General features: G+C 38.7%; 1 protein-coding gene across 3 annotated transcripts in view; it reads right to left on the bottom strand.

Annotated features, from left to right (window-relative positions):
- Positions 1 to 20,380, bottom strand: part of TTC23 (tetratricopeptide repeat domain 23) — a 164,411-nt gene that overhangs the window by 44,665 nt on the left and 99,366 nt on the right. For all 3 annotated transcript variants that reach the window (XM_018066112.1, XM_018066113.1, XM_018066111.1), the window contains exon 6: positions 8,164 to 8,341. In XM_018066112.1, the coding sequence (XP_017921601.1) occupies positions 8,164 to 8,341 (178 nt within the window). The remainder of the gene's footprint in view (positions 1 to 8,163; positions 8,342 to 20,380) is intronic.

The raw sequence follows: 20,380 nt of genomic DNA, 5'->3' as shown, positions 1-20,380 counted from the left end.
CTACCTTGACCTCAGAAAGCTATCTTTTTAATGATCATAGGCAAGCATTTATTTCAACACTCACTAATCTTTATTAACCTCAAGAATAAACAACAATAAAAGTCACCTATCAAACTCGACAAGGATTATAAAAATAAGCGGGGACTACCCTGGTTGTCCACTGGTTAAGAATCTGCCATTCAATGCAGGGGCTGTGGGTTAAATCCCTGATCAGGGAATAAGAACCCGCATTCTGCAGGCAACGAAGCTCGTGAACTGCAGCTGCTGAGCCTGTGCAGTCTAAAGCCTGTGCTCTGTTAACTAGAGAAACCTGTGGGCCGCAACTTGGGAAACCCGCACTGCAATGAGAAGCCCACGCACCACGACTAGAGAAGCCCTCCCAGGGCAACGAAGACCCAGCACAGCCAAAAGAGAAGGGAACTCTTCAGTATCCTGGATAAAGGGAGATTCTTCTCAGAGTCCATCTGAATGGAATAAAGGGAAAGACTGAGAACTTGAAAGTGCTAAGAAAACTTCTTTGTGGCAAAAAAACCCACGTAAACACAGAAACACACACAAACTAGAGCTAATAAACAAGTTTAGAAAGGTGGCAGGATGCGAAGTGAACATACTCAAAAATCATTTGTATTTCTATGCACAGGCAATGGACAAAAAGAAAAGGAAATTAAGAAAATACTTCCATTTGTAATAACATAAAAAACCACCAAATACTTGAGAATAAATCTACCAAAAGAAGTACAAAACTGGTAATACAAAACATGGTTGAAAGAAATTAAGACATAAATAAATAAGCGATACTTATGGATTTTACAGATTGAAAGGCTTAATACTGTTAAGATGTCAGTACTTCACAACTGCAATATAGATTCAATGTAATCCTATCAAAATCCTGTTTTCTTTTTTTTTTTCTTTCCAGAAACTGGGAAGAAAAATCTTTAAAATTCATATGAAAATATAAGGGACCCGGAATAGCCAAAGCAATCTTGAAAAAGAATAATAAAGTTGGAGATGTCATATTTAATAGATTTCAAAACTTACTACAAAATTTGTACTTGAGTCTTCATAGTAGTATTATTCATAATATCCATAAACTTACTATAAAACAACAACTGAAATTGTGATATGGGCATAAGAATAGACATACAGCTCAATGGAATAGAATTGAAAGACTAGAAATAAATCCTTACATTCTTGGTCAATTGACTTGGACATGGGTGCCAAGTAATTCAATGATGAAAGAATAGTCCTTTTAATAAATGGTGCTGGGACAACTGAGAATCCACATACAAAAGGATAAATTTAGACCTTTGCTTCATATCATATAAACACTTAACTCAAAATGAATCAAAGACTTCAATGTAAGAGCTAAAATGATAGAATTCTCAGAAAGAAACAGACATAAGCCTTCATGAACATGAATTAGGCAATGGCTTCTTAGATGTGACGTCAAAAGCACAAACAACAATACCAAAAATAAGTTGAATGTCATCAAAATTAAAACCTTTTGTGTTTCAAAGGACACTATCAGGACAGTGAGACAACAACCCACATAATAGGAGAAAAGTTTAATGAATCATATATTATAAGGGTGTAGTATCTAGTATCAAAATATATAAAAAACCCTTAAAGTCAACAATAAAAAGACAAATAACTATATTAAAAATGGATAAAGGATTTGAATAGGCATACCTCCAAAGAAGATAAACAAATGTCCAAGTAAAGAGATATAAAGATGTTGAACATCTTTAGTCATTAGAGAAATGCAAATCAAAACTACAGTGAGATACAATTTCACACTCTTTAGGACGTTTAAAATAAAACAGACAATTAAAAGGGTTGGTAAGAATGTGGAGAAACTGAAACTCATTCATTACTCATGGAGATATAAAATGCTGAGGTCACTTTGGGAAATACTTTGGCAGTTCCTCAAAAAGCTAAATGTTGAGTTACTACATGATTCAAAAATTCCACTCCTAGACTTATACACAAGAGATCTGAAAATATACATCCTTGAAAACCTTATATATGAATGTTGATAGCAACATTATTCATAATAACCATAAAGTGGAAACAACCCAAACATCAGCCAACTGATGAATATAAACAAAAGAAGTACTATTCAGTCATAAATAGGAAATGAAGTACTGATACAAACTAAACACAAACGAACCTTGTAAAAATTATGCTAAATAACAGTAGCCAAAGACAAAAGGCCACATATTATATGATTATATGAACTGTCCATAATAGGCAAGTCCACAGAGACAGAGATTAGATGGTGGTTGCCAGAGGAAGAGGAGGGAATAGGAATGACTCCCAATGGGCACAAGGTTTCCTTTAAGGTGGTGAAGAATGTCTGGAATTAGATAGTAGTAATGGTTGTACAACTTTGTGAGCACAATAAAACCACTAAATTGTACACTTAAAAAGGGTAAGTTTTATAATATGTAAATTATCTCAATGAAATGCACAAAAATTAAAACCCAAATGATAAATTGGGTGAAAAAAATTATGACACATAGATAGTGTAATTTATAAAGAAATTTTAACGGTTAAGGCAAGCTAGATAAAAATTCTGTTAAATAGTGGACAAATAATATGAATAATTCACAAAAAAGGAATTGCACAAAAATATACTGAAGTCCGTTAAATATATGAAAAGTTACTCAATTCCATTTTAAATAAGAGAAGTGTGGATTAAAACTATACTGCGATATCACCTCTCAACTATCAGATGAGAACTAATTCAAAAGCTTGATGATACATTCATTCTTTTGAAAGGGGCTGTGGGGAAACAGGCACTCCTACACACCGCTGATGGCAATACAAATGGTAGAAGCCCAATGAAAGGCAACTGGTAATATCCTACAAAAACTGCCAACATATGCTCCCTTTAACCTTGCTGTCCGCTTTCTAGGAATTTACTCTGAAGATACACCTTCAACAATACAAAAATACATATGTGTAAGGTTATTCGTTACAACATTATTTTTATTTACAAAATATTGGAACCTAACCTAATGCCAATAGTCATGTATAGATGTGAGAAGTGGACCATAAAAAAGGCTCAGCACTGAAAAATTGATGCTTTCAAATTGTGGTGCTGGAGAAGACTGTTGAGAGTCCCTTGGACAGCAGGAAGATAAAACCAGTCAATCCTAAAGGAAATCAACCCTGAACATCACACTGGAAGGACTGATGCTGAAGCTGAAGCTCCAATACTTTGGCCACCTGATGCAAAGAGCTGACTCATTAGAAAAGACCCCGATGCTGGGAAATATTGAAGGTGGGAGGAGAAGGGAGCAGCAGAGAATAAAATGGTTGGATGGCATCACTGACTCAATAAACATGAGTCTGAGCAAAAGTGAAGGACAGGGAAGTCTGGCGTGCTGCAGTCCATGGGGTGGCAGAGAGTCAGACATGACTTAGCTACTAAACAAAAACAACTTATATGCCAAAACATAAACTATTTAAAAAACTATATTATACACATAAAATAGAGTATTAGCCATCTATATAACAAATAAAGGAGATTTAAATGAATTATAAAGTGATTTTCAGGATGTATTGTTAGGTGAAAAAAGCAAATATGCACACAACAAATAGATAACTTGGTGAGAAGAGGGAGAGACATTTCAACTGATAAATGTACCCAGAAGGACAGACGGAAAAATCATTGATTTGCAACCATCATGGTAAAGACTAGCTTGCGAAAGACTCATCAATGGATGCTAAACTTGGAGAGACATTTCAAAGAGGAGTAAAAAATTTACATAGTCTTAAAAATGTCTCTTTACAGAATGGTTATTGGCTGCAAACAGAAAAGTCATTATACACTGAAGCAGCACACACATCACTGGCAGATAAATTAAAGTCACCAGTGAAGGACAGATGGATTTCATGTGCCTCCAGATACAATACTCCAAGAAAATATAATGTCCTTTTGTAGCATTCTAGCTGGGCTTGTCCTGTCAGAATCTAGCCGGGAGGAAGCATCAGATAAATCCAAACTAAGGCACAGTCTATGAAATAACTAGCCTGTATTCTTCAAAAATTTCATTGTCATTAAGAGACAATGACAAGCTGAGAAACTGTTTAGATTACAGAAGACCAGAGTCTTTGATAACTAAGTGCAGTACTTGATCATGAACTGTGTTTTTATTGGAGCAGGAAAAAATTGCCAAGAAGGACAGTATTGGGCTAACTGACAAAAAAGAATATGGCCCATACCAATCTTAATATTCCTGAATTCACCTTTTCTGGATAGACCTGTGAACTCTCATGAGATTCTGGTATCCTATGAAACAAAGTTTGGGAAATGTGTAAGCCAAGCTTAAATCTTTGCAATGCATACTACTGGGTCTTAGAAGCCATTTTTTATTCTAGTGAATTTTATAAAGGGTGATGGCCCTTGCAGGAATACTCTGAGTATATCTTGATTTCTTGCTTTGAACTTTAGGAACCGGTGCAGCAAAGACAGTGCTGAGACTTTGATGGCAGGTCTGTCCTCAGCAGATCTTTGAGGGAGGGTCTGGTCAGGAAGCATTGAGGGTATACGGACTTGGAAAAAATTTAAATTAGTACAATTTGTAAAATGGGAGTTCAGTCACTCAGTTGTGTCCAATTCTTTGTGACCCCATGGACTGCAGCACACCAGGCTCCCCTGTCCATCACCAACTCCCAAAGCTTGCTCAAACTCATGTCCATCGAGTTGGTGATGCTATCCAACCATCTCATCCTTGGTCATCTCCTTCTCATCCTACCTTCAGTCTTTCCCAGCATCAGGGTCTTTTCCAATGAGTCAGTGCTTCGCATCTGGTGGCCAAAGTATTGGAATTTCAGCTACAGCATCAGTCCTTCCAATGAATATTCAGGACTGATTTCCTTTAGGATGTCATGACTGGTTGGATCCTTGCAGTTCGAGGGACTTTCAAGAGTCTTCTCCAACACCACAATTCAAAAGCATCAATTCTTCGGTGTTCAGCTTTCTTTATAGTTCAGCTCTCACATCCATACATGACTACTGGAAAAACCATAGCTTTGACTAGACAGACCTTTGTTGGCAAAGTAATGTCTCTACTTTTTAATATGCTGTCTAGGTTGGTCATAGCTTTTCTTCCAAGGAGCAAGCATCTTTTAATTCCATGGCTGCAGTCACCAACTGCAGTGATTTTGGAGCCCAAATAAAGAAAAATCTCTCTGTTTCCATTGTTTCCCCATCTATTTGCCAAGAAGACCAGACGCCATGATCTTAGTTTTCTGAATGCTATGTAAAATATATTTAAAAAGTTGACAAAGTTGGTGTAAAAGTAGCTCAATTAACAGCAAAGAAAAGCAAATTTCTGGTGGCCAGGTAAATCAAAACAACCCTTTGGCAGAATGTCAATAAAAATCAAGAAGTATAAAATATTCATGCTTTACCTACCAGCAGTTTAACTTATGGTAATTTATATCAGCAAATAACTTAAAGAAAGAAAAAAGTTTTTTATAAGAATATTCAGAATTATTGATACTAACAAAAAATTGCAAATCTACCAGTGTTCTTTTGCATAGTAAACGTCCCGACCAGCCACAGACAGAAAGTTTGTCTAAAGCTGGACCCCTCCATCTCCTTCACCACCCCACATCTGTGCACCTCCCCCAGGCCTGTCATTTGCACTCTCCATACATCTGTATCAGCTCTGTCCACGTTGCTCCATTCTCACGACACCCCCTGAGTCCGGGCTGTCATCGTCCCTACCTGGTCTGCTGCAGCCATCTCCTGAGCCACCTCCCTGCTTATCTCTCTGCCGTCCAGTCCATTCTCCATGCTGCAGAGCAACCCTTCTAGACGATAATCTGATGATGTCCCTCTCCCTGCTTCAAAACCCTTAACTGCCCTTAGTAACTGCCCTTAGGGTGAAGCTCGAATTCCTTACCATGACTTTCCACACCCATTGCCCAGGGATGAAGAACTCCTCGCAGTTCCCCAAAATGTGTCAAATCTTGTCTTACCTTCAGAACTTTCCATGTACTCTGCCCCCTGCCTGGGTCAGTCTTCCCTGCCTCTTGGTACTTTTTGAGGCAGGCATCTGCATTTATTACCTTTGCTTCCTGATACCTCACTCACAGTACAATCTGGATTCTGTCCTCATTAGTGCCCCAGGGCTTCCCTCAACTAGGTCATCAATAAAAGAAAATGAAAAACAAGAAAAGGAGAGGGAGAACTTTCCAGAAATTCATATATTGCACTAGCAGGCACTGTGCTCGACAGTTCACAAATATTAACTCATTTTTCCTCCCAACAGCTCCATGTCCTCCAGAACAGCAAAAGGAATCAAAAGGAAGAGGATATCTCTTTCTTCTTTACTTTTCTTCCTGTTTTTCTGGCAAATTCTTCTTTTTTCCTTTACCAATTTACCCTTCTTTTCACAACCAACGAATACCAAAGTTCCTCAGGACTCTGTCACCAGTCGTTTCCCCTTGTCCCTCCATAAAGCCTCCCTGGGTGATCCCACTCTCTCCCAAGGCAATTACTGTGTACAAGGGGAGGACTTTTTAACCTATTTTCTCACCTCTAGTCCTGATTATTTAACTATCTAGCTGTTGCTGCCGCTTGGATGCCTTAGGGCATCTCAGACTCACCATCAAAACCTGAGCTCATCTCGTCATCCCTCAGTCACCCCTGCTCCCCCACTGTAAATGGCACACACATCTTCTCAGGTGTCCAGCCCAGAAACCCAGGAGTCATCTTCGACTCTTCCCCTTCCCTCTTTGTCCTGTATCCTTTCAATTTCCATATCTCCTCATTCTGCCTCCTAAATCTTTGTCATACCCAACTCCTTCATCCTTACTAACATCATCCTGGTTTAAGCCACCTCCATCTTCAGCCTTCAGTGCTTCAGTCTACCTCCTCTCCAGGCACACCCTCCCCAGTCTACTCTCTACATACCAGCCATAATTACCTTTCAAAAAACAGTGCATTTAAATCTGGGCTATGCCATTTGTGGACTGTGTACTCCTGGGCATATCACTCAACCGTCCCAATTCTTGACTGACTTATCCATAAAATGATAATAATAATAAAAAATCATAGGATAGGTATTAGTATTTAAGGGAGATGATCCAGAGAAAGTGAGAGAATGGCACACTCTAATAAACTGTGCATGGGAGTTTAAATAGTCATACAAAGTTTTAAAGAAATAGCAATAAAGAACTCTCAATACTGTATCATTATATCTCATTTGAAATAAAAAATGAGTTAGTCTATATTTTACAACTTTAATAGGGAAAAATTCTCAGAAAACAACTTAAAAGGTGCTTTTAGCAGATGATACAATATAAAAACATCAAACTGACAAGACGGTTAGTTTTATGTGTCAGCTTGGCTAGGCAGTGGTGTCCAGTTGGTCGATCAAATACTAGTGCCTCGTTGTTGGGTCAAATAATAGTTTAAATGTTGCTTTGAATGTACTTTGTAGTTGTGACTAACATTTATGATCAGAAGACTTTCAATAATGGAGATTTCCTTCAACAATGCGAGTAGGCCTCATACAGAACAAAGGCTGAGGTTCCAGTGAAGGGAGACTGTGATGACATAGAGACTGCTTGCATTTTCAGCTGGCCCACCTGCCCTGTGGATTTCAGACTTGTTAGCCCCCACAACTGTGTGAGCCAATTCCCTAAATAAATCCTTCTCTTTCTCTATGTATATATCCAACTGGTTCTGTTTTGGAGAACCCTAACTGACACACTCACAGAGGAATCTTTTAACGATAAAGTGGAACAGCAGCTACCAGATGACAGTTCTAAGTAACTTCAGGTAAAGGTCACAGAATGTGGTAGAAAATAACCTCATACATTTGGTCACATAATCTGTACATAGATAAGCTTTAAAGTATAAAGAAACTTTGTCTGTGAAACAAGACTTAAATTATGCACCTGCTGTGAGAAAGCCACCTTGAGGGAGTCTCGGGTTGTTTGCGGAGCAGGCACAGGTAACAGAGGACTGGTAATCCCATGCTCGCCCACATGTGAAGATGTTTGTTGAACTTTTACTCCAGGCGGTGGTGTATGTATCTAGAGCACATAACTAAGCCAGACATTCTCAGAGCTGCTGTTCCACTTTTATCTGTGAGAAGCAGTGGATCAGAACAGCTTTGGTGGCGGGACATTGCAGCTTACCTGTAAAAGGTTGTTGATGGATGCATCATGAAATCCCAGGGCTTGCTCTGCAGCTGCCAATTCCCTCAGTATTGGTACACACTCAAGACTTTTTTCACCTCTACTGATCTCAGTATATTCTAAAGCCTCTTGGTAGTGGGGCAGAGCTTCTTTTGATTTCTTCTGACCTTGATATACCCTAAAAAACAAAGGGATTATTTTTTAAATAATTAAAATGGGAGAAATTGAAAATAAAAGATGGATTTGACTTTCTGACTCCTGTTCCCCAGGTTCATTTCCTAGGCAGCTAAGCCTTTTTTTCCTCCAAGGAGCAGCAGGGCATAGTGGTTAAGAGGAGAGACATTGGGATAATCAGGAAGATTGAAATCCTGGCTCTATCACTTGCTAGGTGTAAGACTTTCAAGTTACTTGACAGTTTCTCATCTGTAAGCTAACAAAAGGTATCTTGAAAAGAAAAGAAAAAGCTATGTTAAAAGAAAACCTATGACAAACCTAGATAGTGTATTCAAATGCAGAGATATCACTTTGCCAACAAAGGTCCATATAGTCAAAGTTATGGTTTTTCCAGTAGACATGTACGGATGTGAGAGTTGAACCATAAAGAAGGCTCAGAGCTGGAAAAAATTGATACTTTTGAACTGTGGTATTGGAGAAGACTCTTGAGAGTTCCTTGGACAGCAAGGAAATCAAACCAGTCAGTCCTAAAGGAAATCAACCGTGAATATTCACTGAAAGGACTGCTGCTGCAGTTGAGGCTCCAATACTTTGGCTATCTGATGCGAATAGCCAACTCATTGGAAAAGACCCTCACTGGGAAAGATTGAGGGCAGGAGGAGAAGGGGGTGACAGAGGATGAGATGGTTGGATGGCATCACCAACTCAATGGACACGAGTATGAGCAAACTCCAGAAAACAGCGAGGGACAGAGAAGCCTGGTGTGCTACAGTCCAAGGAGTTGCAAAGAGTTGGACATGACTTAGCGACTGAACAACAAGTTAACAATAATAACAGTGCCCACTTCACTGCATTGCTATGAAGATAAATTAAAGTGGTTGATATTAATAAAAAGAACATCTAGAATAGTCTCTGACACATAGTAAGCACTGTGGAGGTGCTGGTTTAAAAAATATAAAATATTTAAACAACAACAGTAATCAGAAAGCATGCTAAGATGCTGATAACTAATCCACTGAGAAATTATAGAAATTTCCCAGTTTGATGAGGGTGTAAAGCACTCTCATTAACTGTTGGGAAGAATGTAATTTGGGTACAAGCTTTCCTATATCAGAATTATACATATACATGTATACATATTTCTGCTAATTGCACTTTAAGTAGTTTATCTTGAGAAATACTCTGGCACAAGAACTATATATAAGAATGTTTACTGAAGCATTCTTTGTAATAGTGAAAAAGTATAAAGCACTTAAAATACCTTAGTAGATGATTATTAAATGGGTTATAGTAAGTACATCTACATTGTGGAATGCTACGTAGCCATTAAAGTTAATTTTTATCTGTATTTATCATCATAGAAGTATATCCACTATATATTATTCAGCAAAAAGGCAGATTACAAAACACTTTATATAATCTTGAAGAAAGTGAAAGTCGCTCAGTTGTGTCTGACTCTTTGCGACTCCATTGTCTATACAGTCCTTGGAATTCTCCAGGCCAGAACACTGGAGTGGGTAGCGTTTCTCTTCTCCAGGGGATCTTCCTATCCCAGGATTGAACCCAGGTCTCCTGTATTGCAGGTGGATTCTTTACCAGCTAAGCCATAATCTTACACATGTGAAAATTTTGCATCTAATTTACATGTAAACATATGCATAAAGAGCTATCTAAATGTCACTAAAATGTTAGCAATAGTTATTTCTAAGGAGTTGTGAATTATTTTACTTATTTATACTTTATAAATTTCCCAAATTTTCTTCTATAAAAATATATTACTTTTACATGAGAAAAATGTTAATTTAAAGGTGGTAGTAGGAAAATAGTCTTGTAGCTTCTTAGGGTAAGGGTCTCTCATATAAAAATATATATTTTTCTATATAGTGTTTACCAAACAATTAGAGAACAATCTTTTCTGAAACACCTGTGAAAATTATTAGAAACTTTTTTTTTCATGGAAAATTTTTAGGTACAAAACTCATAATAAAAGAAATCAATCCTTCCTATGTTGCCTCCACCCCAGAATCTTTACTACTATTAGGCCTTACAATTTCTATAATTACCTAAAAACTGAGATGAAATGTGAGAAAATGACTAAGAGACCATAAAAATGGGTTTTGTTCTTGACTCAACTATAAAAAAAAGTTAATAAACAGAAACCTCAGTTAAATAGAGTCAGGAGCCCAGAATCAGGGATTTTCCTGCCCTGGGAGGACAGTGGAGCCCAACAGGAAGAAGAAAGACTCTGCATTCCTGGTAAGAACTTAGCCAGTGAAAAGTCATGGACTTCTCGTGTACTCTGGCTCTCTCAAATTCTTTCCTCTTCTATAAAAACATTTTCCTTCCCTGGCCAGGTGGAGTCTTGCATATCGTTCACCATGGTTTCAGACCCCCAAATTGAAATTTTCTGCCGATCCTTTATGAACCTAATTTTTTATTTCTGGAGAAATAACTGGCAGCCTTTTTTTTTTTCCTAGGTCAACATACTCATTGAATACTTTTCACAACTAGTTTGCCCTCCAGTAAATTCCAAAGAAAATGACTGAGTTACTTTTCAGATCTGTGTTTCAGATGATCATAGTGAAATAAATGTTCATTAAATAGCTTATGAACTGGGATACCTTCTATAATTGTAAAGAGGCTGACAACACCAGGGGAGGTCAGGGATATGTTCCTGGACCAAGAAGCATCTAGGTTGTAATTTGCAGGGACTCTAACCTTGGAAAGGAAGAGATTAATAGATGATCTAGTAATGCTGGACTCATCTTCTAACTCTCTTAATGAGCTTAGAACGTAGTGGATACTAAGTAGCTTTGTTGTTATTAAGTTGTTCAGTTCAGTTCAGTCGCTCAGTTGTGTCTGACTCTTTGTGACCCCATGAATCGCAGCACACCAGGCCTCCCTGTCCATCACCATCTCCCAGAGTTCACTCAAACTCACATCCATCGAGTTGGTGATGCCATCCAGCCATCTCATCCTCTGTTGTCCCCTTTTCCTCCTATCCCCAATCCCTCCCAGCATCAGAGTCTTTTCCAATGAGTCAACTCTTCGCATGAGATGGCCAAAGTACAGTCGGGTCTGACTCTTTGTGACCCCATGGACGGCAGTATGCCAGGCTTCTCTGTCCTCCACCATCTCCTGGAATTTGCTCAAACTCACATCCATTGAGTTGGTGGTGCCACTTTGTACATATCATATTTTATTTTTTGAGAAAAATCCACTAGCATCTATGGTGATAGAAAGAGGCTTTGAAACATATGGCTGGTAACAAATCACTTAGCCAAACAATTAGATTTCTGGTAGACAAAGATTAAGTAACTGAAAACAGGAGTCAGCAAACTGTGGTCTATAGACCAAATCTACTCACTGACTACTTCTGTAAATAAAGTTTTATTGACATAGTCAGGTCCACTTGTTTACTTATTATCTACAGCTGCTTTTGCACTACTACAGTGGCAGAGTTGAATAGTTGCAACAGACACTAGATGGCCTACAAAGGCAAAAATTTGTACTGTCTGGGTCTTTACAGAAAAAGTTTGTACGCCAACTTTTTGTCTAGAATCTAGAAAAAGTCACAAACTTTTAAAATGACTTCTGATTTTTTGGACTTAATTTAGCCTAGAGAACTTAGACAATGCCATAGATATTTCATCAAAGGAAAAAAAATTCAATTTTCTTTCTTATCTTCATAAATGATGAAGAGTGTGCCAAGGAAGTAAAGAAGAGGTCCTTTGTTTCCAAAGTTGCCTGTAAAAGTCATAGAAGAGTAATAAAGCCAATACAAATGCCAAGATGATTTCATCTAGGCAACAACTTTAAAAGAAAGCAATATTCACAGCTTAGCAATCAAGCTTATAAATGAGGAAAAAATAGAAAAGCACATGAAACAAGGCATACGTTAATTCATATATCAAAAATTCTTCCTTTTCTGAGATAGAACACAAAAGAAAAGTATTTGGGGGTTTGTGAAGCCATCTGGCAACCATCTTAGCCGAAGCATGCACAGCACTCCAAGTTAACACAGCAGTATCTTTTCAGGTATCAAAATGTCATCCTTCAGATACACCTGACTCTCAGAATTTTCTAGAAAATACTACAGTGTGAGAGGCAGGGCAATCAGTTACAAATACTGCAACAGAAGTAGAAAACCCAAACAGTAGTTTAACATCCTTACTAACTAGGACACACAACCCTGGGCAAGTACAAAATGCTTTGAAACTTGGTTCATCGTCTGAACACTGGAGTCCAATAGGGTTGCTGTGAGAATCAAAGAAGATGTCTGAAAGTGCTTTAAAACTGAAGCCAGCATACAGGTTGATATGAAATGCCTACACATAATCAATCATACCCTTTACTCCTTCCCTCCCAGCCTGTGATCTCTTTGGAACCGAGAGGCACAGTTTCAGGTTGTTCTCATGCTGAAATGGGATCAGGTGTGGGCTCAGCTTGTTCCCACCTGCATAAAATTTTACCCAAATAATGGGTAGAATCAGTCACTCATGCCTGCAAGTAAGGCAGGCATTTTCTTATACAACTGGGCTTTAAAAAAAATTGAGAATAATTTACTATAAGAGCAATATATATTCATCATTAAAAGAAGAGATATTAAAAATTAAAATATATCAATGTAATCACAACATCTAAGGATATACACTTTGATAATGTACTTCCAGGTGGTTTTCTATGCATTTTTTAAAAAAGATCATAATGTTTTAGAACATGTGGCAATGAATGGTATAATATCGCTTTTAGTGGCTGAATGGTGCTATATAAAGTTTGATTGACCATTCATCTTCAAAATTATTTGAAAGTGAAAGTGTTAGTTGCTCAGTTATGTCCAACTCTTTGCAACCCATGACTGTAGTCTGCCAGGCTCCTCTCTCCATGGAATTCTTCAGGTGAGAACACTGGAGTGGGTTGCCATTCCTTTCCCCAGAGGGTCTTCCTGATCCAGGGACTGAATCTGGGTCTCCTACATTGCCAGTGGATTCTTTACTGTCTGAGCTATCAGGGAAGTTCCCATCTTCAAAAATATTATTTAGGACATATAAAAAAATGGATGGTGAAAAATATAGTTTGTGGAAAATTTTTACAAATCATATTTCTGATGAGGGACTTGAATCCAGAATATATAAAGAACTCCTACAATAGTAATAAAAGATAAATAACCCAATTTAAAAATGAGCAAAACACCTGAATAGTCATTTCTCTGAAGAAGATGCACACATAAAGAGATGTTCATCATTAGTCAACAAGACAACACAAATCAAAATTACAATGAGACATCACTTTACATCCATTAGGATGGTGGGTATAACAACAATGATTTTTAAAAAGATAGTAACAGTGTTGATAAGGGTGTGGAGAAATTGGATCCTCACACACTGCTGGTGGGTATGTAAAATTGTACAGTTACTTCGGAAAACAGTGTCAGTTTCTCAAAAGTTTAAAAATAGATTTACTGGATGACCTCACAATACACCACTAGGTATATACCCAAAATAAATGTAAACATACGTTAACATAAAGACTTGTACACGAATGCTCATAACTGCACAGTTCATAAGAGGCAAAAAGTAGAAATAACCCAAATGTCCACAAACTAATTGAAGAATGAATGAACAAAATGTGGTATGTTCATGCAATAAAATGTTATTTGGCCATAAAAGGGAAGTTCTGATATATGTTACAACACAGATGAACCTTGAAAAACTTATGCTAAGTGAAAGGGGCCAGTCACAGAAGGCCACATACTATAAGGTTCCAATGTGCTTAACAGGCAAATCCATACAGACTGAAAGTATATTAGTAGTTGCCAAGGGTTGGGGAACTTGAGAATGGGGAAAGACTGCTAATGGAATGAAAATGTAAAATTGCTTGTGGTGATGGTTGCATACTAAAAACCATCAAATTGTATACTTTAATTGGGTGAACTGTATGGTATGTGAATTATATCTAAATAAATCTGTTATTTTTGAAAAGTTTGTGAACGTTTGGAAGCAAAATGAATTACAGATGAGACTAAGTAATAGCCATTAACAGTCATTTTTGTTTAAAGAAATAACTACTAAAATCATTTAAACAAAAATGAAAATATTTTAAGCTTAACATCATCTGCAAGCTAGATATTACTCCTAACTTACTCATTTAAAGCAGGTCAGAAAGATATGTGGGTTTTGGCTCTAAATTGGTCCTGATTCACTGGATGATGCTACTCATCTCTTTAGGGGGGCAGGTTAGGAGAACAGGTCCGGCTGCACCTGACACTCAGCACAGTGGGCATTTCTGCCAGGAGCCAGCGTGAGGAACTCTGCCCATGGCAAAGGTCATGAGGAAGGAGGCTTCAGCATACGCAAAGGTGGGATCGAGCCTCAGGAAACCCCTGTTCCCGAGCATCTACCCCCAAAACCAGAGTCTGCCTACTTTACTGTTTTATGCTCTCACCTACACCTCTGACTTTACGGGGGGCTCTCCCCCATCACCTCTCTCGGAGAAGGAGTTAACCTATAGCTCCAGTTAATAAAAATTTCTGACGCGTGACAAGAATGTTTCAACTTACAAACTCTGAAGGTTATCTAGCCTGCCTGTATAGGTTCATCCGGCCACATGTGATTGTTTACAGCCGCCCAACCGTGAGAGGCATGAGATGTTTTAGACTTACTAAAGGCAGATTCTTTTAGGAAGTTAGAAATTATTAGTATAGTGGGTTGATTAGGAATTATATTGGTGAAGGGTTTTTCATTTGTTGGGCCAATATTTGCTGCTAAGTCTCCATATTCCCTGCCCTTATAATGAATATAATTAGCATATAGAAGAAATAAGTATTAACCTTTAAGATTAATCATGTTAAACCTTAGGCCAAGTAAATTCCTTTCTTAATTGTAACCCACTACACCCTCACCCTATAGGAATGCAACTTTATCTGGTACCTTTGGAGGGTGGTGCCTGGTTTAAGAAAAATCACCCCTGGAAAATAAGTTTTTTGGTTGACTAACCGTTATCAGAAAGAAAGGATCATAAAATGTCAGCAGGCCTCATGGTCATGAGATGATGTAAAACCCCTAAGACCTTTTTGTATACATTTATATGAAGCACCTGATTTTGATAAAGGTCAGGACTGCTGACCCCTGCGTGACTTTAAAATTTCCATTTGTCTGTATGTGTAACAAAAGGTATATAATCAAGCCTGAAAATAAAGAAATTGGATCAGTTTCTGGAAAGACTGATTCCCCCGTGTCTTTCTTTCCTGTTCTCTGTTTTTCTGGCTGAATTCCCATCTAGAGCGTGGGTGCTCGCCAAGCCTGCTAATTTTGCCCTGGCTTTTAAGTTCCACATGAGAGGGAGCCCAAGGCAGGGCACCCTCCGATATTCAAGTGGGCACCGGTGGCCTACATGGGTGGTGCAAGCTTCTTGTCTCAAAGCTTTATTGGTATCCCACGTAAACCAAGTTATTCAGCCTCTTTTTCTCCACTAATTTTCCTACTACACTATTCCTTTCTAATCTCCCTCTATATCTTTAATTAAGCAATTAATTCCTAGGATGCTGACTCTGTCCCCACTTCGAATTACCCTGGATCCACCAGGGCTGGACCCCGGCACATTTCCACGGGGATGCCATAAATCAGGCATGAACACTGAGCTACTGGCCTCTCTTTAACCTTCCAGAGCTGTTGGCATGTCTCCTGAGGAGCTCTACATCCTGGAGATCTCCAGGGAAAAGCCTTGGTCTATGCAAAGCAGTAAATTCACAGAAAGAAAAGACAACAAAAATATTTTTAATGGTATATTCTAGTAAGTCGATTACACAATAAGTTTAAATATGTTAATATATTTCATATCATGACCCCAGATGCAGAAGAATCTAGAAATAGGTGATAAACTTGGAGTCTTTTCCCGTGAACTGATTGATACAAGCCAATAAGCTGTGGTTAAGGAAATTAGCCAAGTACTGGTAGGTCAAAGAAGAAAAATGAATTCGGTGTGGCTCCCAACTCCCAAATTAGCAGAATTCACAACGGGATAACACGAGGCTGGAACAGAAACACCAATCCTGCAGCCCAAAGCTGAGTGAATCACACCAGGCCGTCTGGAGGATAATGGATGCATTTGGAGACGTACCAGTGGCCCTGCCGGGACCCTAGTTTCCCTGAACTTGATGAGTTCAGATGACTCATGAGAGTCATCTAAACATTCCCGTTTGGCTTCCCTGATGCTGGTTCTCTTTCAGCCCCGAGTTGTGTCATGTCTACCTTGTCTGTGGACCTTTGTTGGTCCTTCTATCTGGAGTGTTCTTCCTTCCATTTCTGCCTGGCTAACTGCCATTCATCTTTCTATCATCTCCTAGTTTCAGTTTGGCTGTCTCCTCCTTAAGTTAGCCTTCCCTGCAAAGGCCAGAACTAGTGTGAGACCAGGGAGACATCTAGGACACATCATTTCAGGAGGTGCTCATGCTCAGGGCTGAAAAAGAGCAGGGTTGGCATCCAGGTGTGAGTGCCTCCTTAAATGGTGTGGTCTGGGCACCTGGCTTCCTCATCCTAGTGCTGGCTCAGTTCCCTGACATTCCAGGCTGGGCGGGTGCCTCTGTGAACACCTGACTGTGCTCCCACAGAACTGTGAACCTCCCTGCTCTGGATACATCTCTCATATTGAATTATAAGTGCCTGGAGATTCAGCACTATCCCTTTAGGGCAGGACTCTAAGCTGAGGCCAAATCTAACACATTCATCCTGACATCCCCAGCAACTTGCAGTGTCTAACACACAGTGGGTGCTTGTTGTCTGTGGAAGGAGAAAGGAGGGAAGACAGAGGGAAAAACCTGGAGATTCATTGACTTTGAGGCTATAGTTCTTACCTTAATTTTCATAGACGTTTGGAATAAATTTTCAGGAAAATATTCAAGAAAGGAACATATTTTCACAGCAAAAATATTAAACTGTTCCTCTAATTAAAGGTTGGAGAAATTATTGAAATTTTATAAAGGGTTAGGGTAGAAACCTTGTAAGAACTTATTAGGCGTTGAGTTGTATACCCCCAACCCCAATTCACCCTCAGTACATACACCTCAGTCCTTATCCTTAGTACCTCAAAATGTGACTTTATTTGGAGATAGCATCATTGCAGACGTAATTAACTATATTAAGAAAATGTCATAGTGGATAATACTTGCAACCCCATGGACTATAGCCCGTCAAACTTCTCTGTCCATGGAATTCTCCATGCAAGAATATTAGAGTGGGTAGCTGTTCCCTTCTCCAGGGGTTCTTCCTGACCCAGGGACTGAATCCAGGTCTCCTGCATGGCAGGTGGATTCTTTACCATCTGCTCCACCAGGGAAGCCCACTATAACTGTTATCCTTATAAAAAGGAGAAACTTGGATACAGAGACACAGGGAGAATGCCACATGAACACAAAGGCAGAGACCGGTGTGATGTATTTATCAGACAAGGAACACCAAAGTTGCCAGTTAGGAGAGAGTCGTGGAACACCTCATAGACTCCAGAAAGAACCAACATCACCCAGGTGTTCATCTCAGACATCCAGCCTTCAGAACTGAGAGAGAATAACTTCCTGTTAAGTCACTTCACTGGCAGTACTTTGTTATGGCAGCCAAAACAAACTAGAGCAGAGTTTGAAGTCCTGCTGAAGTCCTGCTGGCTGACTTCAGGCTCAGAGATTTTCCTTTCATCAGCACCCTACCAGATGAATACTGGGTGTGCTCACCCAGGGCATCTACTTAGATAGGGAAGCACCAATTTTTCTTTTTTAAATCACATTATGGTCAAGTCCAAGTGGTAACTTTCCATTACTTCACTGCCTGGAAATTTAATTTGAGTATCTGCTGAGAAGGAGACCTGGAAGGAGGCAATTTCAGCAGCAACCAACACATGGCTTTCATTGACAATAGTTTTGCTCTTGTTACAAGAATGTCTGCATGATGGCACAGACCTCATGAATCCAGTGACATCCAACAAGCTGTTAGCAGGAGGCCCAGCCCCAAAGGGACATAGTCACACATGAAGGTGACCTGTTGCCATTTTTGAACTCTCTAAGCTTAAAAGATTTTTGCCCAACTATCCTTGGCCTCACATTTCAAACCCGAGAATTCTTCAGACTCTGAGTCCTTGTTTCATCTGTACCTAAAGCTATTTACCTCCTCACTTAATTTAATAATAATTTTATTCAAAGTTAAAAAATCAGATCCCTCATACCATGTAGATAAATGTTCCAAGTGACTTGGAGACCTCAATTTAAAAAGCAAAGTTTTGATCTGTTTGAGAGAAAATATATGGAAAAGTAACACCATGATTTGGGAATACAGAAGGGCTTCCATGGTGGCTCAGATGGTAAAGAATCCACCTGCAATGCAGGAGACGCCAGTTTGATCACTGGATCAGGAAGATCTGGAGAAAGGAATACCTACTCCAATATTCTTGCCTGGAGAATTCCATGGACAGAGGAGTGTAGTGGGCTACAATTCATGGGGTTGCAAAGAGTTGAACACTGCAAAGAGTGACTAACACTTTCTTTTCACCAACTCCATAATTTTGAGATAGGTAATGATTTCTTAAATAAGTTACAGATCATAATGAAAGAGGTTTGGTAAATTAGGTCACATTAAACATAAAAATTCCTGTGCATCAAAATTCATCATAAAGGAAGTGATAAGGCAGACTACACATTGGGTACACACAATATATGTAAGCAGCAAATAACGTGTCATCAGAAATTGGAAGAATATCTACAAGTTAATAAGAAAAATGCAAATAGCTCAGTTTAAAAATTGAGTAAAAGAAATGAGTAGACATTTCACAGAACAGAAATTCTAAATGTCCAGCAGATGTATGAAAAGATGTCAAATCTCACTATTACGAAAATGCAATTAGAGAAATTACATGATCGGCAAAGACAAAAAGTCTGACAAGATCAAGTGTTGACAAGGATGTGGAGTAATGGGAATTACTGTTGGTGAGAGCACAAACTGGTGGAAAGCAAACTCAGTAAAGGTGATGATGTGGATACTTGTCAATTAAGCTATTCCACTCCTGAGCAAACAACTCAAGAGATAATCTTGTACATGTGCCCACGGAAGTATGTATAAAAATGATCAAATCAGAAGCAATCTAGGTATTCACCCTCAAAGAATGTATAAGTAAATTAAAGTCAGAGTAAATATAATATGAAGGTTTAAAATGAATAGACTAATATCAATTGATGTGGATACATCTCAAAAATAGAAAAGTAATGGGGGGACAAAGCAAGCTACAGAAGTAAACATATATATGAGGTATAAAAATAAGAAAAATAATACTGTATATTTTTACGGTTATACAAATATAGATTCAGAGGAATGAAAAACACAAAGTTAAATATCACAATTGCCTGTAACATGGGGAGAAAAAACAGGATTAAGAAGAAAGTGTAGTGCTCGCTTCGGCAGCACATATACTAAAATTGGAATGATACAGAGAAGATTAGCATGGCCCCTGCGCAAGGATGACATGCAAATTCGTGAAGCGTTCCATATTTTTACAGCCTTCTGAATGGGAGAAAATAATAGGAAATGAAGCAACTGACAAACAACTAATCTCAAAAATATACAAGCAACTTATGCAGCTCAATTCCAGAAAAATAAACGACCCAATCAAAAAATGGGCCAAAGAACTAAATAGACATTTCTCCAAAGAAGACATACGGATGGCTAACAAACACATGAAAAGATGCTCAACATCACTCATTATTAGAGAAATGCAAATCAAAACCACAATGAGGTACCACTTCACACCAGTCAGAATGGCTGCGATCCAAAAATCTGCAAGCAATAAATGCTGGAGAGGGTGTGGAGAAAAGGGAACCCTCCTACACTGTTGGTGGGAATGCAAACTAGTACAGCCACTATGGAGAACAGTGTGGAGATTCCTTAAAAAATTGCAAACAGAACTACCTTATGACCCAGCAATCCCACTGCTGGGCATACACACCGAGGAAACCAGAATTGAAAGAGACACATGTACCCCAATGTTCATCGCAGCACTGTTTATAATA

Source organism: Capra hircus, chromosome 21 (genome assembly GCF_001704415.2).
Source record: "Capra hircus breed San Clemente chromosome 21, ASM170441v1, whole genome shotgun sequence".
Taxonomy (NCBI): Eukaryota; Metazoa; Chordata; class Mammalia; order Artiodactyla; family Bovidae; genus Capra; species Capra hircus.
This window is presented reverse-complemented; position numbering and strand designations above follow the sequence as displayed.